Below are 16,588 nucleotides of genomic sequence, written 5' to 3' on the forward strand. Positions count from 1 at the left end.
ACCAGTGGTTTTGGCACTGTGAGCAGGTGCCAGGTCGTGCTGAAAAATGAAATCTTCATCTCCATAAAGCTTTTCAGCAGATGGAAGCATGAAGTGCTCCAAAATCTCCTGATAGCTAGCTGCATTGACCCTGCCCTTGATAAAACACAGTGGACCAACACCAGCAGCTGACATGGCACCCCAGACCATCACTGACTGTGGGTACTTGACACTGGACTTCAGGCATTTTGGCATTTCCCTCTCCCCAGTCTTCCTCCAGACTCTGGCACCTTGATTTCCGAATGACATGCAAAATTTGCTTTCATCCGAAAAAGTACTTTGGACCACTGAGCAACAGTCCAGTGCTGCTTCTCTGTAGCCCAGGTCAGGCGCTTCTGCCGCTGTTTCTGGTTCAAAAGTGGCTTGACCTGGGGAATGCGACACCTGTAGCCCATTTCCCGCACACGCCTGTACACGGTGGCTCTAGATGTTTCTACTCCAGACTCAGTCCACTGCTTCCGCAGGTCCCCCAAGGTCTGGAATCGGTCCTTTTCCACAATCTTCCTCAGGGTCCGGTCGCCTCTTCTCGTTGTGCAGCGTTTTCTGCCACACTTTTTCCTTCCCACAGACTTCCCACTGAGGTGCCTTGATACAGCACTCTGGGAACAGCCTATTCATTCAGAAATTTCTTTCTGTGTCTTACCCTCTTGCTTGAGGGTGTCAATGATGGCCTTCTGGACAGCAGTCAGGTCGGCAGTCTTACCCATGATTGCGGTTTTGAGTAATGAACCAGGCTGGGAGTTTTTAAAAGCCTCAGGAATCTTTTGCAGAGTTAATTAGTTGATTCAGATGATTAGGTTAATAGCTCGATTAGAGAACCTTTTCATGATATGCTAATTTTTTGAGATAGGAATTTTGGGTTTTCATGAGCTGTATGCCAAAATCATCAATATTAAAACAATAAAAGGCTTGCACTACTTCAGTTGTGTGTAATGAATCTAAAATATATGAAAGTCTAATGTTTATCAGTACATTACAGAAAATAATGAACTTTATCACAATATGCTAATTTTTTGAGAAGGACCTGTGTATATTACTGGAATTTTTATTTATTTTTTGCTAGTAATGGTGGTGATCAGGGACTGCAGTTTTGCGGCGGACACTAACACTTTTTAGGAACCAGTGACCCTAATACAGTGATCAGTACTACAAATATGTTAGGTCACTGTGCTAATGACAATGGCTGGGAAGGAGTAAACCTCAGGGGCAATCAAAGGGTTAAATGTGTGCCTAGCCAGTGTTTTGAGGTGCTTTCACTAGGGGAAGAGATGGATTTTATTCCCTGCATTGCGGGAAAAAATATATATTACTTCCCTGCTTACAGGACAGGGCTGTACCTTGTTTACATAGGCAGGGCTCTGTACTGTGTAAATTCATGACGATCCCGAGGTGCCGGCGGTAATCTATTAACCAGCATCTGGTGATCGACATCTGCTGTGTTTATTAAAACATGCCTGGGTTGCAAGTGGCGCGTGCCCCTACCTGGAGGTGTCAGATCACGTACTAGGTATGTGATCTAGCGCAGCCAAGCTTCCTTGCTGCCGTATATATATTGTATGATCGGCAAGCGGGTAAACGTTACATATTAAATTGTATGCCTCACTTCCCCCACCCACCTCTTCCTTCATTGTGTCTTTTTTTTTTCTCCCCCCCCCCCCCCCCTCAGGGGGGAAAGATGACTGGTAGAGCGAGAGCCAGAGCGCGGGGGAGAGCTCACTTTCCAGAGCAGCTTCAACCTGGACAGGTTTGTATGTTTTTACGTCTTTTTCATAGAATGTGCTTGGCTAGGTCTGTGTAAATCAGTTTTTTGTGTGGTGGAGTTGGGGAAAAAATGACCCTTCAGCTTTGTATATCCATGTGCAGCAGCGTTAGTAAGATTTACTTATCTCTCTGTTCTGTCCACTAGGAGGCAGTACACTGCAACAGCTTATGAGTTCGTTCATTTGATTTACTACATGGAGAATGCATTTTTTTTTTTTTGCAGTCTCAAATACTCTTATTACAGGTACTTGTATGGCACCCACAATTTATGCAGTGTTTTGTACATTCACATTAGCCCCTGCCCTGAAGGAGCTTACAATCTAAGATTCCCAACTACCATTCATACATGGATACATACATATTAGAGCTGCACGATTCTGGATAAAATGAGAATCACAATTTTTTTTTTTTTTTTGCTTAAAATAAAGATCACGATTCTTTGCATAACATGTTTCACATTCTACAAAAAAAATTGGGCTAACTTTACTGTTTAGTTGTTTTTTAATTAATTGAAGTGTATTTTCTCTAGCTTCCATCGACAGACGCAATCTCATCTCCATGAGCTGAGTGGGTTATGCTGCCACCTGCCGGAGTAGTCTAAGCAGTACATTAATATAAAACTTTTAACATCTACACGCCCACGGGGCTGTCCCTCCAGGCATCACCCCCACTACCACAGCCCAGCACATAGTTTGTTTCTGCCTAGAGAAGGAATAGGACCTAGGTTTCCTGCTGGGACTTTTTTTATCTTTTTAGAATATCTTTTTTATTTCTCTTTACTCGCTAGCTAGTGTTCAGGGAAGAATTTTCCTGGTGATCTACAAGCAACGATGCCGGCTGGGGCTTCGCACAGGATAATCTATATCCTTATGGTCCCCCCAAGTCTTCTGGCCTATGAGCGTGAGCAGGTTATAGTTCTGACCTAGGCTTTAGCCACGACGGTGCCCCCTTCTCCGGATGGGGACGAGTCTGCGAGCGGATGCCTTACCGGGACGCGATGACCTGGAACGCCCTGAGTCACAGTGTACCCATCGGCTGGCAGCACCCCCACTTCGGGTGGGAGGCATTCTGCCGGGAGCAGAGCCCACCCGGTCCATGGTATGGTGAGTAAATGTGCCCCCGCTGGCCTTGGGGGGGGGGGGATGTGGGCCCTCTCCTGGGGATATTAGATTGTGTCTCCCAAAAGATCCCCCTGGCCTGTGTGTCCTACCCTCCCCCCTTCCCTGTCCCTACAGTGGCTGTGTGTCTGGAGTGCCTGGCGCCCTGCCCTGGAGGGGTTGACATGGCACCTTGGGTTTGCTGGTTCCTGTTGTGGTTCCTGAGGCCTCTGTGTCGGTCTCTAGCCGCATGGTTCGCAATGTGAATTTTTCCCCATAGACTTGTATGGGGTAGCCATTTTCCCTGTAGCTTCCTATTGATATGTATGGGTGTCTATCCTAGTGTAGCCCTTGTGCTATGCTGAGCAGTGTGACCTTCCTCAGGCGCATCGCTTCCTGTCCATTTGTAACCCGCTACTACCTGAGGGGTCGCCGTCCTCGCAGTCAGATGGTGAAGATGACCGTCTTCAGCTACAGCGCGGGAACGCGCATTAGTGAAAGCCCTGATTATTTCAGTACGGGATACTTTAAAATTGGCTGATGAGCCCACACCGGCACGGAGGCGGGTGGCTTTTGGCTCTCAGAAATCTCCAAAAGCTGACAGGTTTTTCACTTGTCCTGACACTTTTCACGATATTGCGAATGACCACTGGCGGTGTGTTAAGCACGTGTTAGTGGTGCCAAAATGCTTTAAACGCCGGTATCCTTTTGCTGAAAAGGTCTCCAACCATTGGACGTAGCCGCCTAAGGTGGACCATCCTTTTTCCAGATTAAATAAATCTACCCTTGTGCCTGTGGAGGATTCCCCGGTTTTTACGTTTTTACGGATCCAGTGGACAGACGGGTGGAATCCCTTTCCCGCCATCTTCATGTGTGGCGGGTTCCATTTTGAAACCGGTCTTTGTGTCTTGTGTTAGTCTCGCAGACGGTGACGGAATGGATTTGGGGTTTGCGGGAGTCTTTGGCCCCCGAGACTGTTCCCCTGGAACAGCAGGAACTGTTGGACCAAGTGATCCAGGGTCTGGTGTTCCTGTGTGATGCGTCTATGAATGTGGCTCCCCTGGTGGCCAGGGTTTCGGCCGTGGGCATTGTTTTAAGATGCATGGTTTGGTTGAAGAGCTAGTCGGCTGACCAAGCTTCTAAGAAAGCCCTGACCTCCCCTTTCTGGCTCCTCCGCAGCAACGCTCTCAAGGATTCTATCCAAACCTGTTCACGGTGGTCAGAAAGGAGGGCAAAGTGCATCCAATACTGGACCTCGAAGCTCTGAACCGCTTTGTGGGGATGCAGAGGTTTCAACTGGAGTCCATTCGGTCGGTGGTGACATCTTTGAATCAGGGCAATTTTTTTTATGGCGTCCATCGATTTCAAAGGTGCGTGTCTCCACGTCCCCATATTCGAGGGACACCAGCGATTCCTCCGCTTTGCGGTGGCAGAGGAGCACTTTCCGTTTTTGGCTTTACCCTTTGGTCTCTCCTCTGCTCCCAGAGTTTTTACCAAGGTCTTACCCCTGTGCTGGCCTTGTTACGCGATGAGGTATTCTTCATTGTGGAATATCTGGACTATCTCCTGTTGCGAGCAGTCTCTCATTCGGATCTGCTGGATAGCATTTTCATCACAATTCAGACCCTTCAGGCATTCAGGTGGACGATCAATTTCCCCAACTGTGCCCTGACACCGTCCGTGCGGGTCACTTCTCTGGGGCGGATCCTCGACTCTGCTGTGGCGAGGGTCTTCCTTCCCTTGGGCAAGCTTCAGAAGTTGCAAAGGGCTGCCCGATTGCTGCTGGAGACCGATCAGTCCTCATTGTGGGCTTGCATGAGGGCCCTGGGTCTGATGGTCTCGAACCTTCGAAGCGGTCCCGTTTGCTCAGTCTCACACTTAACAGTTGCCAAGGCAAGTCCTTCCTACTGGGGTTTTAGATGGTAGTCACCACAGATGCAAGCCTGTCAGGCTGGGGTGGAGTGCTGGGGAAGCTCTGTGCCAAGGGAACTTAGACGATGGAAGAGCCTTCCTTGCCGATCAATATTCTGGAACTGAGAGTGATCAAGCTCTGCCTGCTTTACTGAATGAGTCGGCTACACAGCTCTCCGGTTCGGCTCTCTCCGCAGTCCACGTCCTGGGTGTGGAGAATTGGCAGGTGGATTACCTGAGTTGTGTTGGATCAAGGGGAATGGTCCCTTCATCCGGAGGTGTTTCATCTCCTGTGTGCCTGGTGGGGGACTCCGGAAGTGGATCTGTTTGCGTCTCTCCTCAACAGGAAAGTTTAGGGGTTTGTGCCCAGGTCTCGGGATACTCTAGCCGACGCCACAGACACTCTGGTGGCTCCTTTGAGTCAGTATTGCCTGATCTATGCATTCCCTCCGCTCGTTCTTCTGCCGAAGTTTCTTTGCTGGGTGGGGATGGAAGGCATTCCGGTGGCACCAGACTGGCCTCGATGGTCCTGGTACACAGAACTGGTAATTATGGTCTTCCATCCTGCTTTACGGTCACTGGCTTTAACAGCTTGGCTGTTTGAAAGCAAGGTGTTGAGGGATAGAGGTCTCTCTGATTTGGTGATTTTGTACCCTATTGAAGGCCAGGAAGCGGACAAATCGTACATTGCATGGTGTGTATCGCTGCAGCTGCACCCTCGCTTGTTCTCTATAGCTAGGGTTTTGGCCTTTTCACAAAAAAGGGGTGAGCAGTACTTGGCGTTGGGCACTCTCAAGGGCCAGGTGTCGGCCTTGGCTATTTACTTTCAACGTCAGTTATGATACCTGTACATGAGATAAGTTTGAATAATTTGTTCCATAGGCTAACCAGATTGGGACATGACCAGAGCGAGTGGTATAGGTTCCCCTCCTGCTCGCAACCTCTCCAGCATAGGAGCGTGCGTTGTCTGGCTCCTCCGCGGAGATCCCCATTACCGCCTGGCTCACCTGGCATGCCATGAAATATTGTGATTTTGGTAGAATTGCAGCCATTCAAATGTTCATCGTTCCCCAGATACTTTACCTGTATACATCCTTAACAATCCCCATCCCCACCACCTGTATTTTGGCTCTATCTCGAACCATAAATTCTTGTTTGGAAAGGGAAGAGAGCCAGATGCACCCACTACACCCTATTGCAACATAGTTCCGTAGGGGGTGCCTGATTGCCAGACCTTACTAACTACTACTGGGCAGCCCTGATGGAACAGACTAGACACTGGTTTTCTGCAAATGACACTCCTGGCTGGATTGCCCTTGAAGCTTCACTAGCCCCAGGAGGGGACCTACCCATGCACCTTTTAGCGGATAAATGGAAACCCCTAACCCTCAAACACATGCCCCTCCAATCCTCACTCCTGGCTTGGAGACGCTTCTCCACCTTGGTGAAGAAACTTTAGCAGTATTGATATATTCATTTTAGGGATAAACTGGTTCTTTTATAAATTGGACTCTTGCAGGTCCCTGCTTGTGAGCTATAACTGGGATATGTCATCTCTCATAGAGATTTTCAGGCAACCAGAAACACCTCTGCAATTGGTTTCTTATGTAGCACTGCCCCCTTAAGGACTGCCAGATTTCAATCCACGGGTCCCCCTGAGTTACCAGCATACAATGACCAGGGTTCGTACGGTCATGAAAATCCTGGAAAAGCCATGGGATTTTGACATGACACTTTCCAGGCCTGGAAAAGTCCTGGAAAATGTCTAAACTTACTAAGTTTTGGAAAAGTCATGGAAAAGTGTTGTGCAACTATTTATTTTTGTCTCTGGGCCCCCTGTATTCTGTGAGAGCGGGGGACAGTAAGTGGACTATTTTCTCTGTTTCGGGTTTAGGCGGATTAATCTGCCTCAGCGCACAGCTGAAGCCTGATCACTGGTCTCTTCAATATGAATAGACCGTGGCAGGCTGGGAACTCTGCGGCGGATTGATAACCTGAAACTGAGAAGTGGTGCATTTACTGTCCCGCTCTCAGGGACGTACCACCGGGGGGGGGCGTGCACTGGGGGGTGTCAGGCCGACTGCTTCTCTCCCGTGCTGTGGTATGTGCTATGGAATGTAGAAGCCGACTGCCCATGTTATGGAATGTGCTGTGGAATGTAGAAGCAGACTGCTTCTCTCCCGTGCTGCAGAAGATATTCTCTCTCTCTCTCCTTAATTATCAAGCAGCAGCCTAATAGACATATTAAAAGTTACCTCCAAATCAATATTACCCCTCCATCTTTTTCCCCTTAAAAAGAAAAATAAGATTGCAGAAATAATTAAGCCTCCCCCCACACACAGACACACACATATCCCAGATTAATTAACCCATCCAGTGCTGTAATAATTGGATTGGTGAGCTATTGGCTCCAATGGTTAATGTGCAGGGATGACGGGTTGTTTATGCTGTTAATTACAAACTTTTATTATTTCAGTATCTTTTCATTATTATTAATTATAATTATTAATTCAGTATCTATTCAGTATCAGTGAGCTGCATTAGTGCAACCAGTATCAGTGTCAGTGCAACCAGTGTTAATTAACACTGACACTGGTGCCACTAATGCAGCAGAAAGGGGTTAACTGCCACTGGTCGGTCATTAATGCATCAGTGACCAGTGGCAATACATTAACCCCCTCATGCTGCATAATAAAAATACCATGGGTAATTAACCTTGCCTACTATTTTAAAAATAATTGGGGGGAAAAAAGTAATTTTCAGTTTCGGTGCTCTCCACCCCTCTGTGCTCCCTGGCTCCCCCCTCAGTGATTTCCTGTCCCCCCCAGACATTGCTCTCCAGTGCTCTCCACTCCCCTGCGCCTTCCAACCCCCCTGCAATGCTTTCCAAACCCCCCTTAATTCTCTCTATCCCCCCCCATGCCCTTCAGCTCCTCCAGTGCTCTCTGCTTCCCCCTGTGCTCTCCGGCCCCCCCTAGTGCTCTTCTATCTTCTATCATGTCCGCAGTCTCTGACCTTCTCTTCTATCATGTCCACAGTCCCTGACTATCTCTTGTATCATGTTCACAGTCTCTGACCATCTCCTGTATCATGTCCGCAGTCTCTGACCATCTCTTCTACCATGTCTGCAGCCTTTGACCATCTCCTGTACCATGTCCGCAGCCTTTGACCACCTCCTGTACCATGTCCACAGCCTTTGACCACCTCCTGTACCATGTCCACAGCCTTTGACCACCTCCTGTACCATGTCCACAGCCTTTGACCACCTCCTGTACCATGTCCACAGCCTTTGACCACTTCCTGTACCATGTCCACAGCCTTTGACCACCTCCTGTACCATGTCCACAGCCTTTGACCACCTCCTGTACCATGTCCACAGCCTTTGACCACCTCCTGTACCATGTCCACAGCCTTTGACCACTTCCTGTACCATGTCAACAGCCTTTGACCATCTCCTGTACCATGTCCGCAGCCTTTGACCACCTCCTGTATCATGTCCGCAGCCTCTAACCACCTCCTGTACCATGTCCACAGCCTTTGAAAATCTCCTGTACCATGTCCACATCCTCTGACCACCTCCTGTATCATGTCCGCAGCCTCTAACCACCTCCTGTAACATGTCCACAGCCTTTGAAAATCTCCTGTACCATGTCCACAGCCTTTGACCACCTCCTGTACCATGTCCACAGCCTTTGACCACCTCCTGTATCATGTCCGCAGCCTCTAACCACCTCCTGTACCATGTCCACAGCCTTTGAAAATCTCCTGTACCATGTCCACAGCCTCTGACCACCTCCTGTACCATATCCGCAGCCTCTAACCATCTCTTCTATCATGTCCGTAATCTCTGACCATCTCTTGTCTTTTATCATGTCTGGAGAGGAGTCAAAAGTGGGAGTGCTGTCGGGATGGGGATCACAGGAGAAGTCAGACATGTGTGGACTGGGGAGAGGAGACTACAGGATAAAACCAGAGCATGGTGCACCTAAGAAGAGGTCAGTGACAGTGCTGCCCGGCCAGTCTGAGGGGGGTCACTGATGTAAGGGGGAACTGTTATAAAGGTTCCTCCTTATATCAGGACCCCCCCTCCCTTCCTTAGTGCATTCTCTCTGTGGAAAGTGGTCTCTGGTCACCAGAGTCCCCCCTACATCAGAGTTCTCAGCTTTTTCACCCCTGCGCCTGAAGTGACACCCGCTCCCAGCTGCGGCAGTGGTGCTTCCATCTCATCCACTGTAAAACAAGGGACCATTTTGAGTCGCGCTGTATCCAGAAACGAAACCCTAACTGCAGAGGTACTGTACACTACAAAGATTGTTAATTATTTTAGTGAAAATATGCTGGGTGTGACATGGATTTTCTTCTTATTTAACATGTATACATAGACATTTCATGAAACTTTAGGTCATGAATATTTACGTGAAGTCATGGAAAAGTCATGGAAAAGTCATGGAATTTTCTTGGTAAAAATGTGTATGAACCCTGAATGACAGTTTCAGGTTCTTGCTTTCTCCCTCCTTGGCTCGCTCCAATAATCAGTCCATTGGGTATTTGGTTGTTTTTGTTTTATTTTAAATGGGGGGGATAGGAGAAGGGATTAGTGGGATACTCCAATTTGAACTATAGACAATGTTTGAGGACTCCTATCTTTCGATACAGCCAGGCTGTTGATTCACCCTGCCACTATGGGTGAACTTGGATTAAGTCTCTTTTTCCTTAAGATGACTTGGTAAACTGACAATTCTCTTCAGGACACTCTCACCAGCATCCTCTTTCTTCTCCACTGCTGACACCTGTTCACTGACTATTCTACACTTAGGGGTGGCCTCCCTCGTGTGAGGCCCCTTGACACAAGTCCCTGTACTCATGATACTGTGGTCCCAGGGTCTCCAGTTTTTCCCCTCTCGGGTCAGCTCTCCTGGACCTCTGGGTTCAGCTCATCTCATCCATTCCTCAGGTTCTCAGGATGACCTCCTGCAACCGCATGGCACCTCTTCAGAGGAGGAGGCATCGGCCCCCCCCCCCCCCCTCTGGGACTCTGCTCTCCAGCCAAAGACCCTTCAAGACATGTGCTCCTGGCTTTTATACAACATCCCAGAATGCACCGAGGCGATCTGCCCTCTGCCAATCACCAGGAATGTAACAAAAGCCTATGCACCTATTCGTCAAGTTGCCTCCAACTGTCCAACATTCCTCCCAATTGGACCAGCATAAAACACTCTTCAGACTGAATGAATCGCATACTGAGCACATTCAGCAGACCTCACTAATGGATCCTGCTCCCTGATAGGCAGAGAGCAATATAGGATTTAACTGTTGCTCCTCTGGTAAGCAAGCAGAGCACAAAACTATACTCTCTCACTAGCACCTACCTAGGACGGTGCTACACTTTAATTAGAGAAATTGTCTTGCACCCAATATGCATTGCAAAAAAAAAAAAAAAAACACACAACGAATCTTGTGAAGAGTTAATTTTAATATTCAAGGACAAATCTGCCATTGTGTGTAACCTATGGGAATTGTAACTATTAAAATTTTATTATGGCCCCTTTGTGGTAAATACTTGATGCTTGGTAAAAGGAGTATTCAAACTGGCTATTACTTGGTTACCGTAAGTGTTTGAAATTCTGTTGCTCTTTACAGCAGGCCTTTAATGCTGACTTGTTTTTGGCTTTTCAGCCACAGCCGCAACCACAGCCGCAAACACAGCCTCAAGCCACACAGGCTGCAGGGATGGCGGCAGCGAGACCTGCAGCTCTTCCGGAGCCATTACAGCCTGAGCCTCAGCTTGTTGGCAGGGGGCTCCAGAGGGGACCTCCAATAGGTGAACGGCCTCCAGCTGATGGTAAGCTTCTCCACTTGACTTTTTGTTGTAAAAAAGTTGTAAAAAAGTGAATTTTGTATATAAGAGGTTTGTCCTTTCATGACTTATTTAGCCCCTCTAGAAGATACACAGAAGTTAACTGTGTTCTAAAATGCACTTCTGAATCGGAGTAAAAAAAAATCTGCATGCTTGTAAAATTATAGAGCAGCAGCAAATTTGGACTAATATTAAACATGCATAAAACTTAGTTCTGCAGCTCTCAGCTGGATTTCGAGAGATATCAATCGGTGAACGAGGAGGTCGCAGACCGGATTTTCAGGACCTTGGAGTGAACACTCGGCAGACAATCGAGCATGTCCAAGCATCCAAAACAGGTACTTGCAGTTGTAGATTGCTGTTATAGGCCCATTGTACTCAGAAATATGAAATCGTATACTGCTGCTTTTTTTTTTTTTCTTTCTCTTCGCTGGATGTCTATTCTAGGGCTTGGGTTCCACAATAGTGATGGGTGTTCTAAATCGTGTACTTTATGTGGAAATCAAGTTTACAAAGTACATTTGCTGTGTATCCACTGTCAGTGTACAGCCTTTATCCCCCAAAAATCTCTCTACTCAACTCAGCAGAGAAAGCTACATAATTGGAGGAGAACCAGTCACATGATTTTGACAGTTGATTAGGATCCCCTCCGGTTGTTTTTTATTTTTTATTTTTTTGTTCTCCGCTATAAGCGGTTTGAATCCTGGCCGGATCAGGGACCAGCCCAGATTCTAACCATGTATGGGCTGAATGATTGTACTACCCAAGTTGTTTGTTTGATCTACTTGGTTACAACCAGCCTGGCTGATTTTACATGTGATTATTGCTAGCTTCTATTATAGATAGTGGCCATCCCCGCCGAGAGAACACTGGTTCCCAGGGAAGGATGCTCCCATCCAACATTGATTTGTGTTGATGGGGGAATTGAGCTGTGGTTGCGGGACAGAAAATCCCATCTCTGGCTGGCTAGAAGCACATCTACAAGGCTCTGCTTTTCTTCATAAATGTGTGGGGTTTTTTTTTTTTTTTCTTGCTAGAGACTGTTGCAAGTATGACTTAATGCATTCTATACATTAAGGTAAAAATCATCTATATTCACAGGAGCGTGGCTCGAGTGCCCCCTGTAGCAAGACCCTTGCTTTTGGGGCACATGGCGGGGGGGGGTAGCCAGGACCGCCAGCGGGAGACCCAAAAAAGAAGAGGATTCTCTAGATATCTCTCTAGAATCACTTTAACGTCAACATATTTTACTCAGCTGGCCGTGTGAACTAGGCCTTACTTAACCACTTCCCGCAAACCGTCGTACCTGTACATTGGCTTGCAGAAGTGGTGTTACCAGGATGATGCCTGCAGCTGTAGGCATCGACCGGGTACTGTTTTTTTTTTAGAGCTGGCGGTAGGCTTTCAGGAGATAACAGCCGATTACTCAGCAATTGGGAGGGGACGTTTCCACCCCCCCCCCCTCCCCGCTGCCTTCCACGGCTCTGCCCGGGTCTCCCGTCCCACCAGGAAACCCGTACGCCGGCTGGTTGAAGTCTCGAACAAAGCCGGATTCGGCTTTGAGCGGGTCTCTGATGTAGTAACCCGAAAGCGACGTCACTTCCAGTTTACTCGGCTGCGAACGGCGCAGATTAAAAAAAAGTCAGTATTCAAAAATGCTGATTTCTCTGTCGCTCATTGACAGACCTAGTCCTCGTTGATTAATAACAACTCGGGTTATACTGCCCTCTACAGGAGTAGGACTAGACAGGAAAGAAAACATTCTGGCCACACCTTAGGGGCAGTCCCAGAGGGTATATCCTCTCTCTTTCTGCTACAGCAAATCAGTTTTTTTCTGTCTAGTTAGGAGTAAGGACCTAGATGCCTTGCTAGGATCTTCGGTCCTGGCAGGAATTTTTCTTAGAAAGATTTTTTTTTAGACAGCTTTTTTTCCAGTTTCCTGGAGATCTTCAAGCAAGCAAGCTGTAACTGGGCGACGGGCTGGATGTTGAGATCCAGTGGTTACCCCAGTTCAGCCTACGAGCGCGTGCAGGCCATAGCTCCGCGCTGGGTCGACCGCGACATAGTCCCACTGGACGGGGACTGACCCTGCGAGTTAAACGTCTCGCCTGGATGCTAATGACCAACAGAGTCACGGCGTCCGTATTGGTCGACAGCCCCCCCACCCCGGTGGAGAGGGGTTCTGTCAGGAGTGGGCGCCCGCCTGGTTCCTGTCGGGTTTGTGGTGGACGCGGGCCCCTCTCTGGAATGGTAGGATGGGTCCCCTCTTACTATAACAGGTCACAGATCCCCCAATTTGAGTGTGATTTTTTGTGAACAGAAACCAGGAGGCTTGGTTTGGGAGCTGACTATCTAAGGTCATTGCAAAACTGTAAGGGTGACTGAAGTCAGTGGCAGTACTATAAGGGGCATTACTATTGAAGTAAAGGTATCCTACCTGTCAGAGGTGTACATAGGTCGATGCCTATGCCTGAGTCACTGCAGTCCAGATCGCCATTCCTCCAGCAAACGGTCACTTCGGAAGGACAGAGGGCTGCCTCCCGACGGCCCACGGCCCGCATGCGGCCCGCCAGGGTCCTGTACCGCCGGCCGGGCTTATCACCATTCAGGGTGAAGGTTGTGGGGCCGAGACACTCCCGCAGGCCGCCAGGCCGAATATAGACATCCCGCAGGCCGCTGCTAGCCGCCGATATCCCACACAGGCCGCCGCCATTGTCTTGCAGATCGCACGAGGCCGCCATATTGGCGTAGCCTCGTGTCTCCAGCATGGGGGTGGCCATGTTTGAGGTGACCAAACACCTCGAGGAGCTATGGGGAGGCGCCGGAAGGCGTGTAAAGGGGCGGAGCCGCCTCCTTTTCCCCGGCGTAGCCTCGTGTCTCCAGCATGGGGGCGGCCATGTTTGAGGTGACCAAACACCTCGAGGAGCTAGGGGGAGGCGCCGGAAGGCGTGCAAAGGGGCGGAGCCGCCTCCTTTTACCCGGGAAAGCCAGCCAAAGACTTCCTGTCTGTAATAGACAGTGCTGGAACAGGTTGTATTGAAACTTCTGAGCATCAAGTGGTGAGCCTTGGGGTCTCTCTCTCTCTCTCTCTCTCTCTCTCTGTAGGGGTCCCTAAGCAGGTAACACTGAGTGGCGCTGGGGGTCTAAAGAAAAAAAAAACATTTTATTTCTCTTACGTCCTCCGACAGTCGCCGCCCCTTCATATTCGTCACCAATGGGTTATTGACCTTTGCTCCGTAGGAGTGGCTAGACAACATAATATGTTAATATCAAAGCTTTTAGCATACCCCACCCCCAGGGGGTGGTCCCCTCAGTCAATACCCTCCTGCTTCCTGCATTCCAACCTCAGTTTCATTTGTCTAGCTCAGGAGTAGGTTAGACGTTTCCTGTGCTGGGGCTTTTCAGCCTCAGCTTCTTCTCTCTTTTTGATTTTATTTGGAGTTTTTTTCTCTTTCTTTACTTAGCTGTTTATTTTCAGCTCTAGTCAGGTCTTCTGATGAAGATGATCGTGCGGTGCTGGGTCTCGGGCTGGCCTCCCTGGTTATCCGGGGTTCAGGGCCAGTGGCTTCCTAGCCTGCCATCGAGCGTTCAGCTAGGTTTCCCTGGCAAATATGAACGACCCATCCCTGTCCGCTGCAGGGATGCTGCAGTGAGGTGGCTACCTCACTGGACGCCATGCGGTTTCGCACCGCAATTCCACTGCGTCCTGGCTGCGACTCTCCCTGTCCTTGGTGCAGCGGTTTGATCGCTTGTGCAGGCTCCCCACGCCATCCGGATGGTAAGTATATTTCTGTGTGGGGACCTGTCTGTCTTGGGTGTCAGTCTGGGACTGTGGGACCCTGCATGTCTGTGCATAATGCTGAGCTCCCTGTCAGTATAGCTGCTCTCTGTGGGCTGCAAGGGGGGGGGCTCTCCTGCTCTGCCCTGTGTAACAGGCTGTGTGACATGCTGTGTGCTGTGAAGGACATGCTTGCGTAAGACATGTTGTGGGCATACTGTGCGGCGACCGCTACTGCGGTCCGCCATTTTTTGTGACAATTTTGTGGTGACCGACCCTGTGTGGTGAGAGCGCCGTTTTGGCGCCAAACGCCGCCATTTTGGTGGCGATCGCGCGGGCCACATCAGTGTTTCTGCCTCTATAGCCTCGGCCGGCGGCCATGTTTGTGTAGCCTTACATGGGCTTTATGAGGGCGGTCAGTCTCGCATCATTTCCTTTTGCTCTGAGGACAGCGATCGATGAAGCAGCAGCCTGTGTGACCTCTCCAGGTTTTACCTTCCATTCCTGTATTCCTTGCCTTTGTATTCCTAGCCCGGTGGGTCAGTGTGTTTCTGTGAGTGCGGTGAGCGATCGCCGCGCCCTTAAAGGGGCAGTACTTCTTTTTTTCCTAAGTTACTGGGGCATGGATTCTCAGGAAAGCAAGTTTCCTCCCTCCTTGGTAGGGGGCTGCTGCTGCTTCCCCTGAGGGGGCTGATCTGGCTGCTATTGTGGCTAACCTTGCTGCTCAGGTGCAGATGCTGGTGGCTGATCGTTCCACGAAAAGGCCCAGGGTGTCCATTTCCTCGGATTCAGAGGGCGATGGGGATGCTATGGCTGGTGTGCCCTTCTCAGGGTCTCGTTCTTCTTTCGACCTTGCGGGGTCTGAAGGGGAGGGTGACGTGGAAGGGGTTGATAATTCTCCCCCTGGCTCATCCGAAGAGCTTGCAATCATGGATGAGTTGGTTGCTTCTATCAAACAAACGCTGCATTTGGAGGATGAACCATGTCCTCCTGCTTTGATGTCCTCTTATGGGACACAGAGAAAGCGCAAAATGTCGCAGGTTTTCCTTGCTCTACGGAATTTCAGCGCGCTGTTGAGGAGCAATGGCGCAACATAAAGAAACCTTTTGCTGTGCCGAGTAGGTTCAGGCTGCGTTTTCCTTTTACACCGGCTACGGATGAGCGTTGGTGTGTGCCGCCTCAGGTGGATCACGCGGTGGCGATTTTGAATAAATCCACTGCGATCCCTGCTGAGGATACCCCAGTGTTCCGGGACCCTACGAACAGGAGATTGGAGTCTCTGGCCCGTCACTCTTATACGGTTGCGGGCTCTATGCTGAAGCCTATTTTTGCTTCCATTATGGCAGCCCAGGCTATTGCCGATTGGACGCAGGTGCTCAGGCGCGCTCTGGTGGCTGACTCTGCTTCGCCGTTGACATTGGCTATGGTGGATCAGATTCATCAGGGTGTCATGTATTTGTGTGATGCGGACCTAGATATGGTCCCTTTGGCTGCGCGTCTGCAGAGTGTGGCGGTGTTGAACTGCCGCCTGATCTGGCTGAAATGTTGGTCTGTTGACCAATCTTCTCGCAAGACTTTGGCTAATTTGCCTTACGCGGGCTCTCGCCTTTTTTGGCGAATCCTTGGATACTCTGATCAAGGGTGTTTCTGGGGGTAAGAGTACTCTTTTGCCCCAGTCTCACAAGTCTAAGTTTGTTCGCGGTAAGAAGAATGCTTCGTTTAGGCCCTCTCAGGGGTCCTTTCGTGCCTTTCGGTCGCACTATAAAGGTAAGCCCTTCAAGGGACAAGGCTCCCAGAAGAAGCCGTGGGCAGGTAAGCAGAAGTCCGGCCAGTCCGGGTCCGCTGCCCATAACAATGCGGCCTGAAGGGGCGCCCTCACCCAGTTCTGGGGTGGGGGGACGTTTGCTCGGTTTTCTTCGACCCTGGCTGGCCCGCATTCGGGACAGGTGGGTTCAGGAAATCGTTCGATCTGGATACAAGATCGAGTTTCTCTCTCGGCCGGCGGGCAGATTTTTTCCCTCAAATCTTCAGCTGTCTCCGGAGCGCTTGCGGGATCTGCATCTGGCGGTGCGGGACCTGCGGGCTCAGGGAGTGGTGGTTCCGGTGCCTCATCGGGACAGATTTCGGGGGTTCTATTCAAATCTG

The 16,588-nt window shown here is 49.6% G+C and overlaps 1 protein-coding gene across 1 annotated transcript in view; it reads left to right on the forward strand.

The window, feature by feature from the left end:
* Positions 1 to 1,714: 1,714 nt before the first annotated feature.
* LOC309545180 (piwi-like protein 1) overlaps positions 1,715 to 16,588 on the forward strand; it is a gene marked incomplete at both ends in the record, with an annotated part of 240,850 nt that continues 225,976 nt past the window's right edge. The window contains 3 exons of the mRNA XM_082244318.1: positions 1,715 to 1,787; positions 10,522 to 10,650; positions 10,878 to 11,003. Coding sequence (XP_082100444.1) covers positions 1,715 to 1,787; positions 10,522 to 10,650; positions 10,878 to 11,003 — 328 coding nt within the window. The remainder of the gene's footprint in view (positions 1,788 to 10,521; positions 10,651 to 10,877; positions 11,004 to 16,588) is intronic.

Source organism: Pelophylax lessonae (genome assembly GCF_965119305.1).
Source record: "Pelophylax lessonae genome assembly, chromosome: 2".
Classification (NCBI taxonomy): Eukaryota; Metazoa; Chordata; class Amphibia; order Anura; family Ranidae; genus Pelophylax; species Pelophylax lessonae.